The 20102-nt window shown below is 38.2% G+C and overlaps 1 protein-coding gene, 1 long non-coding RNA gene and 1 pseudogene across 2 annotated transcripts in view; 1 reads left to right on the top strand and 2 right to left on the bottom strand.

The window, feature by feature from the left end:
- LOC132020566 (RNA transcription, translation and transport factor protein-like) overlaps positions 1–250 on the bottom strand; it is a 1760-nt pseudogene extending 1510 nt beyond the window's left edge.
- LOC132019430 (uncharacterized) overlaps positions 1–14838 on the bottom strand; it is a 27855-nt gene extending 13017 nt beyond the window's left edge. Inside the window, exons 1-2 of the long non-coding RNA XR_009404762.1 lie at positions 14749–14838; positions 13477–13633 (exon numbers count right to left, since the gene is read on the bottom strand). This is a non-coding gene — a long non-coding RNA (uncharacterized LOC132019430). The remainder of the gene's footprint in view (positions 1–13476; positions 13634–14748) is intronic.
- On the top strand, positions 14740–20102 carry LYZ (lysozyme). Its single transcript, XM_059402488.1, has 4 exons — positions 14740–14933; positions 17110–17274; positions 18267–18345; positions 19119–20102. The coding sequence occupies exons 1-4, from the start codon at positions 14798–14800 to the stop codon at positions 19183–19185; spliced, it is 447 nt and encodes a 148-aa protein (XP_059258471.1). The 5' UTR covers positions 14740–14797; the 3' UTR covers positions 19186–20102.

The following is a 20102-nucleotide window of genomic DNA, read 5'->3' as shown; positions in this document are numbered from 1 at the left end:
GTTAACATCAGTTAACATCAGTTACTCTCAGTTAACTGATGTCTCATTTAACATCTCTGAGATACTCTTCAAAGAACTTGAGCTAGTCATTGCTGTGGATATTTCTTAAATTACCTCTGTCCTCAATCTTGTAGTGTCTGATTCTCTGGTCTTCAAGCCAAACAATAAAGTTCCTAAATTCTCATTCATTTTTGCAGTTGAAGCCAGCAGGGTTGTGGTATTCAAGGGCTGTGAGCTTGTGTCGTAACATGGTCCCCATATCTCACTCTGGTGCCCAGGGCTTCCACCAGGAGAAAAGAGGTGAAGAGGAGCTTGTGATGTGGCAAGAGGGCCAAATTGTGGTATGTTTATACAAAGTAATATTACACAGAGAAAATGAACTACCACAACAAAGAGACTCACATGAATGAATCTCAAAGACATACTGTGAGGTGGAATGAGGTGAGCCACACATGATGAAAACATACTCTCTGATTCAATTTTTATGAAGCTCAGAAAAGGACAAACTAAGAGATCTAAATAGTGGCTAGCTTTGGAGAAATATTGATTAGAAAGAGACATAAATGAACCTTCTGGGTTGCTGGGTCTATCCTATAAGTTGATCTCTGTGTTGGCTACACAGAAATATGTAAAAATGCCTTCAGCTGTACACTTAAAATGTGTGAACTTTGCTAAATGTAAATTATATATCAATAGAGGTATAATAAAAACATTTTAATTGGAATTCCTATTTATTATTTTAAATGAAAGAGAAATCAGACTATAATATGAATGTTTTACTTTCCTAAGTTAGGAACTTATAGCTCCAGCCCAAGACCCTCTTTACTGAACTGAAAGATCCCAGGATCCAGCTGCCTACAAGGCATGTCTACTTGGGATCTCAAACACAACATATTCAGAATTAGACTCATCATCTCCCACCCACCCCATCCTCCTCCAGATTTATCCACTATCCTGCATTCCCCATATTCTGTTCACCAAAAACCAAAAATGTCAAGCTAGCTTTTCCACTCTACCTTGTAACTTCCATCCAAGCAATCAAAAAATTCTGCTGATTTTGAACCTTTGAGATGTCTCATCTGCCATCTCCTCTTTGTACCTCCTACCTTCTTCTATCTTAGACACTTATTTCTCTTAAAGATTGTTAACAGTGGTCTCTCAAAGAATGATCTGGTGTCCATGGTCCCCCTAAGAGTATTAATTGATAAAAACTGAATTTTTTTCTTCATTTTTATGGACTAACAATGCACACTCACAACCTGAATGCTAAAGTAGATGTATATACCATTCCACCAAACTTGTTTTTTTTTAAAAAAATGACATTTCATCCTAATGACTCCATTCTTTTTCCTCAGGAAAGTGGTAACAGTATGGTAAGTTAAGTTATGGGATCATTTCTTTCTCTTGCGAAGTGGACCATGATCAAAAGTTTTTGAAGATCATTGTCTTTGTTATCATCTTGCCTTTATACCTGCCTTTCTTTTTTTCAAACAGGCACACACCATCACTATAGTCTGTACTACCATAAAGATGATTTTTATGCAAAAAATATAATTGTGTCATTTTTCTTGCTCAGAATATTTCAGAGTATCTACATCAACTTCAACAATGATCATTAACATATTTTAGGTACTTTTCCCCTTAAGAACAAATAAATAATAAATAAAGCTTTTGACTGCCTTCTGAGAAGAACATACATATAGACAACATAATTTCATAAAATTTCAGAGGTTTTGTAATAGTCCTGAAACCTAGCCATAGATTTTCTAGAGATTAGTCACCTAGCCTATACAATTTAGGATTTTCAAGGATTTATAAAAATCCTTGAAAAGCATAAAAGATCTTTTACTTACCTACTCAAACTCATCATCTCCACTCCTCACTTTATTTTTTTTTAAAGATGTTATTTATTTATTTGACAGAGAGAGATCACAAGTAGGCAGAGAGGCAGGTGGGGGGGAGGGTGGCAGGCAGCAGGATCCCCGCTGAGCAGAGAGCCTGATGTGGGTCTCGATCCTGGGACCCTGAGACCACAACCCGAGCCGAAGGCAGAGGCTTAACCCACTGAGCCACCCAGACACCCCTCCACTCCTCACTTTAAAAGGAATTTCCAGAACATACCATGCTCTCTCTTACATCTTCTTATTAAAAAAAAAAAAAATTAGAATAGTTGTAGATTTAGGTAAAAACTACAAGATAGTACAGATAGTTTTAGTATACTCCATGCCCACTTTCCCCTATTACTAACATCTTACATCAGTATCGTTCATTTTTTATAATTAATGAACTAAGAGTGATAAGTTATATTAACTAAAGTTCATACTTTATTCAGATTTCCTTAGTTTTTACCAAATGTCTTTTTTTCTGTTCCAGGATCCCATGTGGGGTGCTACATTACATATAGTTATGTCTCTTTTGGTTCCTTTTGGCTATAATAATTTCTCAAACTTTCCTTGTTTTTATAAGGCAATTCTTTTTTTTTTTTTAAAGATTTTTTAATTTATTTATTTGACAGATCACAAGTAGGCAGAGAAGCAGGCAAAGAGAGAGAGAGGAGGAAGCAGGCTCTCCGCAGAGCAGAGAGCCCGATGTGGGGCTCGATCCCAGGACCCTGGGATCATGACCTGAGCCGAAGGCAGAGGCTTTAACCCACTGAGCCACCCAGGTGCCCCAAACTTTCCTTGTTTTTGATGACCTAGACAGTTTTGATGAGTACTGATCATGTATTTGATAGAATGACCCTTAATTGGCAATGACTTATCTGATGTTTTTCTCATAATTGGGCTAGGTTTATGTATTTTGGGGAGGAAGACAGCAGATGGAATGTACCATTTTCACATCGTATCTAAGATGCATGCTATCAATGGAATTTACCATTGTTGATATTAATTTCCATCCACTGGCTGAAGTAGCATTTGTCAGATTTCTCCACTGGGAAATTAATCCTCTGTCACCTCCCCCACCTCCCACTTCTTCTATGCTGCATTCTTTGGAAGGAAGTCACTATGCACAACCCACACTTAAGGAGGGCACTTCCTGGAGGGCACAAAGTCTTTTGGATGGGCAATTTCTCTATTCTTCCTTTCTTTTATTTTTTAGCTGTGTTACCTCTATCTGAAATGCTGAAATAACAAAACAATCCCCAAACTTTAATGGCTTAACATATGATTTATTTTTTTGTCTGTGTCATAATGCCTATCACGGTTCAGCAAATGGCTCTGCTCCACAAAGTCATTCAGGCACCCAGGCTGACCGAGTTTCTGCAATCAGATAACTACACCTTCTGACACATAAAATGTCACTGGTTGTCAAGGCAGATAAGAAGTACTGGAGAGTTTTGCACTAGGAATTAAATGCTTCAGCTTAGAAGTGATAAATGTCATTTCCTCCCATAGCTCACTGATAGAATTAGTTACATAGTTTTGCTTAACTACAAGAGTAGGGAAATATGATCCTCTTCTGGAAGGAGAGAGAACCTGACATGAGTGAGCACTGAAAGTTTCTAGCATGGGGTGCCTGGGTGGATCAGTCAATTAGACGTCTGCCTTGGCTCAGGTCATGATCTCAGAGTCCTAGAATCAAACCCCTCATTGGAGTGGAGCGTGCTTTTCCCTGTCTGTCTACTGCTCCCCCTTCTTATGCTCTCTCACTCTATCAAATAAATAAAATCTTAAAACAAACAAAGTTTTTACAAGTCTCCTAATCCAGCTGCCCACCAAACCTAATCCTACTCTTCCTCTAAATCTTATTTAGCTGAAATGCTATAAAGCCATTACTGTCTCTTCCTCACAGACTTCAGGTCCCCTCCACACTCTATTAGTACTTTGTACAGACTAACATTAGAGCAACTATTATAGGGACACCTCAGTGGCTCAGTCAATTAAGTGTCTGCCTTGGGCTCAGTTCATGATCCCAAGGTTGTGGGATGTAGTCCTACATCAGGCTCTTTGCTCAGTGGGGAGCCTCCTTCTTCCTTCACCTGCCGCTCCCTCTGCTTGTGCTCTGTCTCTCTGACAAATAAATAAATAAAATCTTTTTTAAAAAGCAACTTTATATTGGATTGTAATTATTGATTTTCATGTCCTGAAGAAGAAAACAATCAGCCTGCTAGCCTCAGTATTGGTATAGTGCCTCTTACATAGAAGATAATGAATCAACCCTTATTAATTATTGAATTAATTGAAGGACAAATTATTAAATTTTATCCTCAAATGTTACATAGGAATTTCTTACATAATTCAGTTACTAATATATAATTTTTTGGCAAGTGAAGTGGAGACTTTTTCCCTAACTTTAAGTGTGGAATCATACCTTCAAAAATGTTTTACCTACATTGACATGAGGAATCCTGTATCTCAAATACAGGTCTTATTTCTAATTTATTCCAGCTTTCAATTTTTAAAAAATCCCTCTTTTTAAAATTCCAGCCTTTCTAATTCTTCTCTAGAATGTTCAAGAGGAACATCCTTTCGTAATTTGTGGTTGGCTTTTATTTGTAAGTGTGTGTTACTTGCATGGTTTGTAATGCCAGAAACCTGTTTTAACATGTGGTCAAGAGAGGAGAGTAACACCTTAACTGTAGGTGGAATGCACTTTTTACACGGTGAATTTATCAATCATGTTGAATGTCTATATTGTACATACAAGTGAGCTTCTCACTGAAAAGGAAGAGGAGAAGCCTTGTCAGGTGAGTAAGCTCTTAAAGAGCTCATGATGGTGAGTATATAGACAATTTGACAGTAAACCACAACAAAGTCATAGATAACATGTGATTGACAAGTGTATGTTACAAACACCAAGTCTTATGAGCTCAAGGCTGACATGTTCTGGGTACAGAGTGGGTTGGAGAGGAGAGAATCTGGAGGTTAAGGAGACTACTAAGAAAGGCTTGTCAGTAGTCCCAGCATGACATTTAGGTCTATATTAGATCTCATACACTGCAGTGCACAGTGTAACTTGCATTGATTTCATTTATTTTTTTTTTTAAGATTTTGTTCATTTATTTGCCAGAGAGGGAGAGGGAGAGATCGAGCACAAGCAGGGAGAGCGGCAGGCAGAGGGAGAAGCAGGCTCCACGCTAAGCAAAGACCCCACCATGTGGGACCTGATCCAGGATCCTGGGATCATGACCTGAGTCAAAGGCAGATGCTTAACCAACTGAGCCACCCAGGTGTCCCACACTGATTTCATTTCTTACATAAGAAAGATATTTTAAGTGCAGTTTTTCTATATTTAGGTTTATTTTATTTCCATTGTATTTTCACAAAAGTTAGTAGTCATGTATATGGGTATATGTCAACTTTTTTATTTTAGAAGGTAGTATACTTATATGAGGAAACTTAAAATATCTTAAGTTCCTAGATGTTAAAACATTTACTTTTTGTTCTTTTTCTTTTTCTTTTTTAAAAAGAGAGGGAGCATGCAGGCATGCATAAACAGGCGGGTGGAGGAGCAAAGGGAGAAGGAGAGAGAATCTCAAACATGCTCCACATTCAACATGGAGCTGATGTGGGGGCTTGATCTCATGACCTGGAGATCATGACCCAAGCTGAAATCAAGAGCCAGATGCTTAATGGGCTGAGCCACCCAGGCACCCCTTACTCGTTTTTTAAAGCAGGTTCAGTTTACCATCCTATATTTTTATAACATTTCTAACATTTTTTGTAACATTTACTAAGTTACTCTTTAATTGCAAATTATTTTGAATCAGCAGTCAAGGAAACTATTTTCCAAAATCAATACATAAGACAATAATATAGCCCTCATTATCTTTTCACTCGTCAGGTCATTGTGAGACCCGTGTGTAAATGGCACAATATTTGTGAGCAGTTCCTACTTGACTGTTTCATGCAAGCAACCAGCTACCTGGCGGAGGCAGCTGACCTGGGGGTGGGAATGGAGGGAAGAAAAGATCGTATGGCTGCATCCAAGATATCTTGGAGTGATGCCAAAGGGAAGAAAGAATTGCATTATCTTCCATTACATGTACACACATAAATTATTATCAATTTGTTAAGCATATTACCTTATTTGCTTGCTAAAGGTAGCAATAAAATTTCAGTTTGTCAAGAGGTGAGGAAAGTACAACCCAAGTAGATGACCTCATTCTCCTATTTGCAACAATTTTTTCTCCTTCTCCAATGTTTTGTGATTTTACAGAGCTAATTTACAGGTTGAAATCATTGATTTCTAGTCCAGTGAAAGAAATTTTAATGGCATTGGCACAAATGAAAAATCACACAGAATCTTAACCCCAAAGATTAAGAAAATGAAATCGGAATGCTCTTCTGGAAAGCGGAAATCAAAATGGGAACATGTCTTTGCAAATAAGACTAGATTTTATCACACATTGGAAAGGTCAGTTCAGTATTTCACCATAATTTCTCAATGCTGAGTGCCCAATTATTGTGTAAATTGAGAAAAGATTTTTGTAACTTGACCAAAGTGGGAAGGAAAATAATTGTTTCTAATGTGAAACAAGGAAGTGAGATCCAGCCAAAGTTCTAACTGTATTTGCGCTGGCAGCTTAAAGATAGAAAGAAATAATAGTGTATTCAGAGAGTATTCACAAAGAATCAAAAGCCATCCAGAATTATGCTATTAGTTGTTCACACACCAAACATATTGATTTTTAAAATAGCTTCTAACCGTTCAATGGCATCTAAGAGGTGTTAGACCAACTTCTCAGAGATAACTCATACTTTAAAAATAAATGTATAAAATAGGTTTGCCAAGCTATAAATGGATTTGCAAAACTATTATCAGGAACCAAAGTTAGACAAGGGATAGACAAAGAATTTATGGCTTCGTCAAGGGATGAGAAGTGGGTCTCAATATTTAGTTCCTTCTCTTTCCCCCTCAGTTTTTACAAGGTAGAGTGGTACACTGAAAAGGCCATGGAAATGAGTTGAGTCTAACTCCCCGCTCTGTCCTTCACCAGCACTATTTCTCTGGGCAAGGGACTTACTTCTCTGGGACACATACTTTTTTCAACTGTAAAGTAGAAATAATACCTACCTCTACAATCCCTGTAAAAATTACAGGTAGTGTTTATTTCCAGTGATTTTCAAACCTCTGGCCCCCAGTTGTCTCCACCCCCGACCATTGTCTGCCATCGGAATGAACTGGCCATTCTCTAGCAACAGTCCCTGAGTCTAATCTAGAGTGATTTTTATAAAAGATTTTGATCCTGTTATTCTCCAGTTTAATACTCAAAAACAAGTCTCCCCTTGTCTTTCAGATTATGAGCTAAATCTCACTGTCTTTGGGATGAAGCACCTATCTGGCCCTGCTCACCCCTCGAGCCTCATTGCTCTTGGCCTTATTTCACCAGACATCCTGGCCCTTCTTTCGGGATCTGCACAGCAGATTGCAGAAATGGTGGCATGGAGGCAGAGCAGAGAGTGAGTGCACAGCAAATACCTAGGACGGCACATTGCCTCTGTAACTGCTGGTAGCATATATGGCAGACCTTCCAAGGCCAGCCCTGTTTATTAGATCTAGGGATGGTTCCATACTCAGTAACTCATGCCTCTGTCTGTGCGAGAGCCCAGGAACTAGAGACTCATGTAGCACAGTATTGGCACTACAGTAGAAATAATTCTCCAGTATATGTTAAACATTATTTCCTCTCAGTATGGATCAGTTACCTCCCTCAAAACACACAACAGCAAGGCCATAGAGTAAATTAAGTGCAAAAGTTAAATGATATCCAGAGTTTCGATGGTGTCAGGAGACCCAGGAAAGAAATTATCTTGCTTTTTGATCTTGCAAATTGCAGGAGCTTAAATCACAGGGATACTGAGAACTAAAGGAACAAAAAGTGATCACCAAGCCACAGGGGAATAAATACACTGGTCTAGATTAGGCAAACCCAAATTATTCACCATTTGCCAATGACCCAGGGATTCCGGGGCCAGCAAAATGCCACTTTTGGATTGGGGTCAAGCCCCGCTCCTGAAGCAGGAAATGTTCCCACAGGAAATCACGCTGCCCTGTGGGTAGGCTGCGGAACTTGCAAGGAACAGCTGCTAGGGCTCCTGGGCCCATTGCCGAGGGTGCTGTGCAGCTAGATGATGCCCCACTAATTGAATGAGAAAATACTTCACCTTAACCTTTCAGCACTTGCCCCTGGAGCTCCTGATGTGTTCTTCCCCCTCTACCTCCCACTGTTTCCCTTCCATCTCTCCCATCCCTGCATATTCTCCTTAGAGCCATGCTGCTCCAGCAGAGATGAGACTAGGTCCTCTGACCCCTGGGCCAGACTCTGCAGAGACAGCATCAGCTGAGTAAGGAGGCGAGTACAGCTACTCTGCTCATGGTCCCCCAGGGTCCTTCCCAGCTTCACGGATATGGCGGTGTTTCACTGGCAAGTGTTACCTAACACCCTCTGACCAAACCCAGGCTAATGTCTTCCTCCATTAATATAAACAGGTTTTTTTAAAGTATTAATTAATTTATTTAAGTAATCTCTATCCCTAATGTGGGACTCAAATTCACAACCCTAAGATCAAGAGCTGCACGCTCTTCCAAGTGAGCCAACCTGCTGCCCCAATACAGTTTTGATTTACCAATGTCTGTTGCTTTCTGAGGCTAAATCATTTTTTAAAAACATTTTATTTATTTTTATTAAAAAAAATTTTTTTTTTTTTAAATTTCCTCCCACCCAACAGGGAGCCTATTGTGGGGCGTGATCCCAGGACCTTGAGGTCATGACCTGAGCCAAAGGCAGATGCTTAGCAGACTGAGCCACCCAGGCACACCTGTGTGTTTATTTATTATTTTGCTAATGGCAAAAGTAACAATTGCTGGAAGAAGAAGAAAACTTAGAATACGCCAAAAAAAAACCCAAAAAACAAAAAACAAAGTAAATAAAAATTCTGTAAGGTTTTCATAAATAACCACTGTAAACATTTTGTTGTATGTCTTTTAGTTCTTTTTCTCACACCATATACTTTTTAAATTTCACTTTTTCACCACAAAATATATGTGTTTATTTTTAGAGTAAAATGAAATGTTATAAATTTAATGAAAACCGAATGAAATTAATTGAATTAATTAATCAACTTAAATGAAAAATTGCCCTAATCTTTCTCATCTAATACCCAACACTAGGGTAATCTCTTTTTAACTTCTTTAGCTATTTATTTTTTCTAGTATTTACTGCCATATATCTCAAGAGCATGTTTATTCTACTATTTCTTGATTTTTAATCGTAAACGTTTCTCTTTATCTCCACCGCAGAAGATAAAGATTTAGGTCTCTCTCAACTCTCCCTTCCCTTGTTGTTGTTGTTTTTTAAGATTTTACTTATTTGAGAGAGAGAGAGAGAGAGAGAGAGGTAGAAGCAGACTCTTTGCTGAGCAGAGAGCTTGACATGGGGCACCATCCCATGACCCTGAGACCAAAGGCAGTCATTTAACCAACTGAGCCTCCCAGGCACCCCTCTCCCTTCCCTTGTTCTTCTTTACAAGCAAGCACCAACACTTGCAGATGACTATAATATCTACTAACTTGGTTTTGTTTCCATTCTTAAGTGTTTTGTTTTTCTTAGTATTAACAATTGCCTTGTTTTTCTGTTTGCTTGGTTTTTCATGTACTTATACATGTATTAAATCATTACCCAAAGTCTCGGACAAAGTTGCTAAACTCCTTTCAATAGGTTCAGACATTCCAAGCCATCTCTAAGTGTGGATCCCCCCCACCCCCCAGAGTCCACACTCCTAGAGCCATTCACGCTCTTGCTATAATCTGAAATGGCTTCTCTTTAACCAGTCGCAAGGCTGTTGTTGTTGGACTGGACAACACTTCTTCTTTTGTCTTGTACCTTCCTTCATCTCTCTCCTATGAGATCCCTGTTTCCTAGATCCCACATCTTTTTTCTTATTTGCTCTTTCCTAACACATCTGAGAATGTTTGGGGGTCTTTTCCTCCTCTCACGCTGGATGGTTTGACTGCCTGTAGGACTATGGGTTGAAGATCACTGCCCTTAAGTATTAAAATTTTCTCTTTATCCCTGTTGTTCTGAAATTTCATGAGGATGAATTTATACTGGTATAAATTTTATTCCACACCACTGTGTCAAGCACTTGGTTGCCTTTTGATGTGGATATCTGTGTCCCTCAGCTTCGCACATTTATTGTGTATACATATATATATATATATATATACACATACATATATATATATATATTAAGATTTTATTTATTTATTTGACAGAGAGAGAGAGAAATCAAAATAGGCAGAGTAGCAGGCAGACAGAGAGGGGAAGCAGGCTCCCTGCTAAGCAAAGAGCCCAATACTGGGCTCAATCCCAGGAGCTTGAGGCCATGACCTCAGCCGAAGGCAGAGGCTTAACCCACTGAGCCACACAGGCGTCCATATATATATACATGTATACATATATACATATATATGGACATATACATATATGTATATATATACATATATATGGACATATACATATATGTGTATATATATACACATATATATGGACATATACATCTATGTATATATGTATACATGTATATATAAAAATATATAAAATATATATTTATATTTTATATATATTTTATATTTTATATATAAGTGTATAAAATATGTATTTAATATATCTATTAAAATATATATATATATTTAAAGATTTTATTTATTTGACAGAGAGAGAGCACACAAGTAGGGGAAGAGGAGGCAGAGGGAAAGGGAGAAGCAGGTTCCCCAAGGAGCAGGGACCCCAATGTGGGACTCAATCACAGGACCCTGGAATCATGACCTGAGCTGAAGGCAGCTACTTAACTGACTGAGCCACCCATGTGCTCTATTTTATATTTTTTTCTTCTGTAATTCCTTTAAAGAATTCCTATTAATTGGATGTTTGATTTCTTCATTCTCTAATTTTCTCATCTTTTCTCTCCTGTTTTTCACCTCAATCTTTTTATTCTATTTCCAAGAATATTTCTCAAATATATCTCATAATTTTTCTATTAAATGTTTTATTAATATGGTCATATTTTTAAAAGTATTTATCTATTTATTTGAGAGAAAGAGTACACATGCATGGAAGGGGAAGGGAAGAAGGAAGGGGAGAGAATTCTCAAGAAGACTCTGCTGAGCGTTGAGCCCAAGGAGGGGCTCAATCTCACAACCCTGAGATCATGACCTGAGCCAAAATCAAGAGTAGGATACTTAACCTATTGAGTCACCTAGGTGCCCCATGTGGTCATATTTTTTAAATCTCAAGGGCTCCTCTTTTTAAATTATCTGATTATTTCATTACTATATATCCTCTCTTGTTACATAGATATGATATCCCCCCCTTTTTTTAAGATTTTATTTATTTATTTGTCAGAGAGAGAAAGAGAGAGCACAAACAGTGGAGCAGCAGGCAGAGGGAGAAGCAGACTCCCTACTGAGCAAAGAGCCCAACATGGACTCGATTCTAAGACCCTAGGATCATGACCTGAGCCAAAGGCAGACACTTAACCGACTGAGCCACCCAGGCATCCCAGAGAACCATTTTTTATTGTACATTTTGTTCTTTGGTTGAATTTATAATTTTATAATCTCAAATAATTAGTACAGATGGTGTAAGCTAATTTAACTAGCCTTAATTTATGTAAGTATATATATACATATTTATTCACTTGTTTGTTTTAGTACTTTTATTTTCTTTAAGGCAATTAATAGAACTCTTCCACAAGTTAGTTTTTAGGACTACCTTCCAGAGGGAGAAAAATACCATATATTATGTGACATGCATACATTGCCACACATAAACATCCAGACAGATGCAGAGACCTTGTAGCTTTCATTTAAAAATTTTAGCCGCATATCAAGTACAATAATACAAAACTCACCTAACTTATAAAAAAATAGTTCGATCTAAACAGTGTTTCTGGCAAATGGAATAAGATATTATGTTCAACTGCTTAGATAGTTAAAGATTTTACCAATATTTGTGGAGAAAACTTTTAAGATTTTTGTTTTTCTCTAGTAGATAATTCTATGGAGACTGTGGACTAAATTTTGGGCCAGGAGCCTATAGAAATATCAAGTAGCGGATTGTTTTTTAAAAACCTATTTTTCCAGTCTCAGGAGTTGCTTTAACAAATTTTCTCCGTGGATACTTACATTTCAAAGATATGATAACATGAATATTTCCAAGGGACTGAGAAAGGATATGGGGTTTATCTAAGAAGGAAATCAGGGGTATATTTGCCTACTATCAAACCGAGGGTCATTACTATGAAGTTTTTCTTCCTTTATTAGGGGTAGGACAGTCCGATGAATTTTTTTTTTTTTTTCCTGCAGTGGAGGCCAGAAATATGGGAAGGCCTAGACCTCGTGGGATCTGCTTACAGAGTAAGGAACAATAAATCAAGCCTTCTTGGGCAGAAGGCTTATGTGCTTTTGTCAAATCTAATTCTTGGCTATCAGTATTTTCATGTTTCATACCTGCTTGAGTGTTATTTGCAGTTTTTAACACTTGCTCTGAGTCTGATCTCTATCTCTTAATCTAGTTAAGGAGGTGTATGGGTTTTTCCCCCATCATACTAGCCAAGGTTTTCTTCTGTATCTATTTCTTTCTTTCCTTTTCTTTCTTTCTTTCCATTTTCTTTCTTTCTTTCTTTCTTTCTTTCTTTCTTTCTTTCTTTCTTTCTTCCTTCCTTTCTTTCCTGATCTTCCTATAGGTATTCATGAGACATTTGTTTAGGATGAGACTTCTCTTAAAAATCCTTTTAGAAATAGAAGTCTAAATCTTCAAAGGTATACCTACTTCAACTGTGACTCCAAACCAGTAAGACTTTTATGGCTTAACCGTGGACAGAGAGAGAGTGCAAATGAGGGTGCCCTCTTGAGATGCAAAGCCTCCCAAGATGGCTTAAGAAAGCAAAGATTTTCACTGTCACAGGTGGAAAAGAAAGTTCTGTCTCCTACAAAAGAGACACTATAATTCACAGATCCACTAATTTTTGTTACCAGAAACTTACACCGGAATAGGAATTTTCCCAGCACAAAAGAGAAAAGGAAAACAGAGATAGCAACAGCCCCCTAGCCTGCTGGCCCATGACCCCTTGTAAGCCTGCCACAGTGGACTCCCCTCAACCCCACTGTGCACTCTTCCACTTGCAGAGTGGAAGAGACCAGAGAATATTCTCATTAGTTACAAAACCAGGTTTCAGTACCTGAAACAAGACAAATAAAGAGTCTCATCTTACAATTTTCATCCTTATGACAAATAATACCGAAGTCAGACAAAGGAAAACATGACTATTTGGGGGAGGCAAAGAATCAATAACCTGTAGGTACCCAAAGCTAAATTCACGAGTGTCATGATTCGAGACCTGTTTTTAGAAATGTTATTCTCCTCCCGTGATGAATTTGGGAAGGAAGGGACAAGGAGAAAATTTTACACTCTTCTCTTGGCTGGAAACTATAGTCAGAGATATGGGAGGCTCACGTGGTAAGAACTCATACCTTCTGCTGGTCTGTTGTCAGTTACCCTACAAGTCAACTGCAGTCTTTGTGGAGAGAAGAGTTTTCCAGCCTTCTACTTGCCCATCCTCATCACTAGAAATGACAGGAGGAGGAAATTCTTTGTCCTTCTACTCTTTTTAGGGTTTCAGCTGGGGCTCTGTAACAAGAGACAGATTAGCAAGAGTAAAATCAGCTTATTAACAGGGGTATCTCATATATATTTGAGAGATATGCAGGCATGAGTAACTCAAAGAGGTGGCTAAAATTTGGGCTTACATACCATCTTAACCAAAAGACAGTATATTTTTAGAAGAATGACAAGATAGAGGAAAAGAGTTTTAGGCTTCCACGGGCCACAAACCGTGGGAAGATAAATAGTGGCCACTGGAAGATAACAGGTAGTGAGTAAAATTTGTTATATGACGTCCTGCAGTGCTATATTGGGGCTGATAAGCCTGTAGGATTGTCAGTGATTAATGACTGTACAAAGCTAGGTTCTGTTTTCAGGTATATAGGGGAAGGGCAGAGAGCTTTCCTGGATCTGCTTCTTCTCATTTGCCTTCAGTTCAAAATAATCCTAACGCCAAAAGGAAAGATTTTCAGGTGGCATATTCTGTTACTCTTCTTAAGGTTTGATTATAAAATTCCCTTGCTTTATAATGACCCCTTATATTCTAAGATTACAATGTAAGATTAGGCACTGTCAAAAAGTTGTCAAAAAGCCATGAGGCTTATCTGAAACAGTAAAACATTGATTTATAAGCAAAATGGATAATAGCAACAAAAAACTTAGAGTGGAAATATGGCTGAGCAATATGGTATGCTATAGCTATACCCATTAAAATCATAGGCAACATGTTATGCTTTTGAGGAAAGAGTACAGAAAATAATTTTAAGTGAAAAAGATAAGGACAACGTAGTGAATGCAAAATCAAAAATTGGAGCTCTTTTTCTGTTGTGTGAAATGTTCATTCGGGATTTTTTTTTCTTTGTATTTGTTCAAATTCATAATAAAATAGGAGACAGTTCCTGGTTTGGAAACTGTCCAACTTCCCATTTCTTCCTGAGCCAGGTCTTTAAACAATGCCATTTCATCAGTTTCCTGTAGGTTAATTCTTAGAACATCAGAATAGCTCCTTTCAAATGTTAAAAAAAAAAGAGAGAGAGCTTTAATGTCAGTGAACCAATAAAGAGTTCCTGTTTTTCACATCTCCCAAAGGGTGGAACCCCCAAACCACCAGGAGAAGAAGGAAGTTAAAAGATGTTAAATACCGAGGACTGCTCTCCCTGGTCAGCCCGGAGGTCTGGCTTCCCAGTCAACATGAAGGCTCTCCTTCTTCTCGGGATTCTCTTCCTTTCCGTCACCGTCCAGGGCAAGATCTTTGAAAGGTGTGAGCTGGCCAGGACTCTGAAAAGACTTGGGCTGGGTGGCTACAGAGGTGTCAGCCTGGCCAACTGTAAGTTAACTTTTTCCTACTCGCAAATGATTAGCCAGGTGTGGGACAGATAGAGGATGAATAGTAGTAAAGAGGCTTTGAATATATGGGCTTCTTTTATTTCTTCTGAGGGTCTGTATACTTACAGTGGTGAAAAATATCAACTTGTTTCTTTAGAATCAGATATGCCAGATGAAGGGATGAAAGCAGGGGAGGGCAAAAGCCTCTGCCATTCCAAGTACAGCAGGACCCCTTGTGCTCTTCTAGTGCCACAAAATTTGTCAGTTGCCTCAGACTCCGTGGCCCATGTAGGCTGACTGGAAGGTTTGTCTGAGCTCCTGGAATATCTATCAAGTCCTTGGTACTTGATGACGGGCCTTTCCTTTTTTTTTTTTTTTTTTTAAGATTTTATTTATTTATTTGACAGACAGAGATCACAAGTAAGCAGAGAGGCAGGCAGAGAGAGAGGAAGGGAAGCAGGATCCCTGCTGAGCAGAGAGCCCGATGCGGGCCTCGAACCCAGAACCCTGGGATCATGACCTGAGCCAAAGGCAGAGGCTTTAACCCACTGAGCAAACTGGGCGCCCCGATGACAGGCATATCCTGTGTGGAACTTGGTTCCTCGGGTGATGAGTCTAGAGCAATGAATATTTTTCTCTGCCGTGACATTGGATTTTTAGCAGCAACCCTACCTTGAACTCTCAGTGCAAGGGCAGTCGGAAACTATTTCCCCTCGATTACTGTTTATATAAGAATCCCTGAAATGCAGCTTGTAATGGTCTTTTATTATTCTTTTTTTTTTTTTGATGATTTTATTTATTTATTTGGCAGAGAGCACAAGCAGGGGGAGCGGCAGGCAGAGGGAGAAGCAGGCTCCCTGCTGAGCAAGCTGAGCCCGATGTGGACTCCATCCCAGGACCCTGGGATCGTGACTTGAGCCAAAGGCAGATGATTAACCAACTGAGTCACTCAGGCGTCCCTATTATTCTTACTCAGTATAGTTTATTAACTATTTTTCACTCTCTTCCACATAATTCAAGATATGTCTGAGCAAAAGTTACTGTATATTTTAGTTCATATTTGTCAGTGTGATCACTTGTATTTTCCAGGTTGAATTCAAAAATTTCTTCTCAATAACTACTTTTGAATGAACGAGTGGATGGATGGATGAAATAGTCTTTCCTATTGATATCTCTTTTTTTTAGATTCTTGATTTGATAACCAAATTCACCTTTAGATATCTTAAGAAAATTTATTTCTCCCAGAAAATTCTTCTTTTTCCTAATACAAAGCAGGTTTCCATCAGCGTATGTATGTATCTGCTATTAATTATAAAAATCCACTCAACAACTCTGTTGCTTTTTCCATTCTAGGCTAAATCTTGCCTGAGGGATGGGAGCAGAGGAAGGGTAATAGCAATGGAAGAAACAGCTATTTTAATTTTTTAAAAAAGATTTTACTTATTTATTTGAGAAAGAGAGAGAGAGAGAGCAGGAGTGCAGTAAAGGGCAGAGGGAGAAGAAGACTCCCTGCTGAGCAGGGAGCCTGACGTGGGGCGCAAACCCAGGACCCCAGGATCATGACCTGAGCCGAAAGCAGACCCCTTATCTGACGGAGTCATCCAGGTGCCCCTATTTTAATATTTTAAAAGTATGTTATCTAGTTCATCAGTATTACAAAATGATCTGCTAACAAAAGGATTCTCCCTAGAGGGTTAAAATATATTGGGGGGCACCTGGCTGGCTCAGTTAGTGGGGCATGCAACTCTTGATCTCAGGGTTGTTAAGTTCAAACCCCAGGTTGGGTGTAGAAATTACTTTAAAAAATAAAACCTTAGGGGCACCTGGGTGGCTCAGTGGGTTAAGCCGCTGCCTTCGGCTCAGGTCATGATCCCAGCCAGGGTCCTGGGATCGAGCCCCGCATCGGGCTCTCTGCTCAGTGGGGAGCCTGCTTCCTCCTCTCTCTCTGCCTGCTTCCCTGCCTACTTGTGATCTCTGTCTGTCAAATAAATAAATAAAATCTTTAAAATAAAAATAAAAACTTAAATATAGATATATTTTTTTTTACAAAGAAAACACACCTTTCTACTTACAAAATAAGTCATTAATGAAATAGAATAGCAAAATAGAACGGATTATGGTCTGTGAAATACATAATGTGGTGTTGATGTTTCTTACTAAAAATACATTTTTTTCAGGGATGTGTTTGGCCAGATGGGAAAGTAATTATAACACAAAGGCTACAAACTACAATCCCGGAAGCCGAAGCACCGATTATGGGATATTTCAGATCAATAGCCGCTACTGGTGTAATGATGGCAAAACGCCCGGAGCTGTGAACGCCTGTGGCATACCCTGCAGTGGTAAGAGACACTATGTCTGAGTCACGGCACAGGAATCATCTAGTCACACGTATGAGAACAGAGGTTCAGTGCAAATGAACAAGTCTTAAAAGATTCATCAGGGTCCAAGAAAAACTTTATTTTAGTGCCTAGAAACTCTTTAAAATTCCTTTCCTAATTCCTTAAGAAATTAAATAGCTGATGATATCATAAAAGTTCGTGTTTTCTAATGTACACCAGCTTCTAAAATGATCTATTAATTTACCGTAAATGAACACATTGATGCTTTGTTGAAAACAATGCCGCTTCTCCCACTTTCTTTGGGGAGGTTTAGGGATAATTTGGATGTGTGGCTCTTTTCTAAAAATTGTTTTTACTTTTTATTTTGAGATGTCCTAAATATATAGAAATTTGGGGACTTTAGTATAAAAAACAGTCATATGCTCATCACATACTTGAACAGTTGTTAACACTTTGTCATTTTTACCTTTTTTATATGTATGGTGGTGGTGATTTTTTTGTTTTTGTCGAATGATTTTTTTTTTTTAAAGATTTTATTTATTTATTTGACAGAGACACAGTGAGTGTCTGTGTCTGGTGCCCCATTGCTATGAAATGTCTTGTGCATACATCTTTGGGTACATTTTAAAATCATTTCTTTCGGCTAGATTTCTGAAAGTAGGACTCTGATTTAAAAATTACTAGTCTGTGTTTGGTTTTTTTGTTTATTCTTTTGTTTTTACAGTGCCTGGTGAACAGAGAACCTTCTGTCACATTAGTTAACAATTCCAGAGCTTCCCATGACTTTGGTAAATGAGAAACAAAATGTTTTGTTCCATGCCAAATGGGATAGAATGAAGAAAAAATTTCCCCCAACATCTACAGATAAATGGACTCTTGGAAAATAATTTTAATGTTCTTTCCTCCTCCTAAGAGAATAAAGCTGACTAAATCTTAACTTACAATGAAATTTCTATGGCAGTTGTTTTCATTCCTCACCACCTCTTTTTCAGATTTGCTGAAAGATGACATCACTCAAGCTGTAGCATGTGCCAAGAGAGTTGTCAGGGATCCAAATGGTATTCGTGCATGGTATGTTTAAGCATTAAGGTCCGGGGGTGGAGAAGGGGGTGGTGTAGAGAGGGAGGGTGACTGGGTGGCTCAGCTGGTTGAGCTTCTGAATCTTGATTTCGCTCAGGTCATAATCTCGGGGTCCTGGGGTGGAGCTCCGTGTTGGGCTCTGCACTGGGCATAAGCCTGCTTAAGATTCTCTCTCTCTCTCTGCCCTTCCTCTTCCCTCACTCCACTCTCTCTTTCAAAAGATTAAATAAATAAATAAGGACAGCTATTTTGCCCTAGTGGTAAGAGAGAAGTGAGAGAAGATTTTCAAAGACTGAAGTATGGTAATGAGAACTGAACGTTGCAACTTTAGACTTGACCCTAAGCAATGAATTAGGTAGAAAAAACTGTTTCATCTGATTTAGAATCTTAACTCTTTTCCTCTTCGATTTATTTTAGAGGATTTCTGGAGTTTTTAAGATTCTCAACATTCTACCAGTTCGTTGTCTTATCTTGAAATTACTTTCGGAGTTAAGTAAATGTGGAAAGCACTTTGCAGTTGCTATTATAGAATACGTAGATCAACGTTCATGTTCAGCATCCTGTTCTCTAGTGAGGGCTTTGAGGGGAAGCAACATACTTGGTGTACATACCTCCCTTTAATAAATAACAATACTTGAATCTTTCTGTAGCCTGTTGTCCCTTTACCGGTAAAACACTCTGTTCTCCGAGAGGATTTGAAGTGTATCTATTACAAGGAAGATATGTTCTAACCTTACCAGCGTTTATTTCACTTTTCTCCACAGGGTGGCATGGAGAGCACACTGCGAAAACCGAGATGTCTCTCAGTATGTTCGGAATTGTGGAGTGTAACTGTGGAGTTTTCCTTCTGCAGCTCATTCTGTCTCTTTTTCATATTAAGGGAGTAGTAGTAGTTGAGTAAAAGGTCACATTACCATCCTGTCAAACAATAACACTTCTACAGAAGCAGTAACAAAATATAGTCTTTCTTCTAAAAGGCTTCATGTTTAAGAAATGTGTTTATTATTATTTGATAGCCTGTAACATTTTTCAGTTTGCTAATAGAAATAATGCTGGTGAAAACTTACCTAAAGTCTTGCCTATCAAATACATCTCCAGTATATTCAGTTCTTAAAGAAATAAACCCAACTTAATCTTTAGTACTCCCCAATAGTTCATAAAAATGTAACAAAAGATTATCTTAAAAATAAACTGATCTTAGGCAAAACTCTAGCTAAATAGGCATCTGTTCAGTCATCTCCAAAAGCAGGAAAAAACAAAATGAAACAAAACAAAACAAAAAAACCACAACAAAGCAAACTGAAAAACTACAAAACAAACAAAAAACACACTCTCTGTTGGGCAATATAAAGTTTGAAAAGGAGCAGAATGCCAAATGGCTAAAAGTGAAGAGAGCCTGAATTAAGAATTTTGTTTTTCTAAAGAGTGACCTTGGATTAAATATTTTCTCAGAAGTGTTGCTTTCCTACTGCTTTAAAAATAAGTTGACAGTTTATATGTCAATCTATTTTGGCTCTTTAAAGAACTCTTCTATGCATCTTTCTGATCATGAAGGAATATAAAGAAGGATTAGAGGAGCTGTTGCTGTTCTCTGATTTTATTAACTTAGATTCGTGCATTATGACTAAATGCTGAGGCAAATGACTTTGCAAGTATTGAAATAATTGCTGATTAACCACTGGTGTGAAATTATGCATTTTATGTTATAAAAATAATACAAACATCATTAAAAGTTTTGCAACTCATAA

The sequence above is a fragment of the Mustela nigripes genome, chromosome 6 (genome assembly GCF_022355385.1).
Source record: "Mustela nigripes isolate SB6536 chromosome 6, MUSNIG.SB6536, whole genome shotgun sequence".
Taxonomy (NCBI): domain Eukaryota; kingdom Metazoa; phylum Chordata; class Mammalia; order Carnivora; family Mustelidae; genus Mustela; species Mustela nigripes.
Note: the sequence above shows the minus strand (reverse complement) of the source record. Positions and strands in the feature narration are given on the sequence as shown.

Bases quoted from the DNA above. Each gene is read 5' to 3' on its own strand.
- LYZ (XM_059402488.1), top strand. From the start codon at position 14,798: ATGAAGGCTCTCCTTCTTCTCGGGATTCTCTTCCTTTCCGTCACCGTC. The intron at 14,934-17,109 runs GTAAGTTAACTT...CATTTTTTTCAG, and splicing joins AGGTGTCAGCCTGGCCAACT to GGATGTGTTTGGCCAGATGG. The intron at 18,346-19,118 runs GTATGTTTAAGC...TTTTCTCCACAG, and splicing joins CCAAATGGTATTCGTGCATG to GGTGGCATGGAGAGCACACT.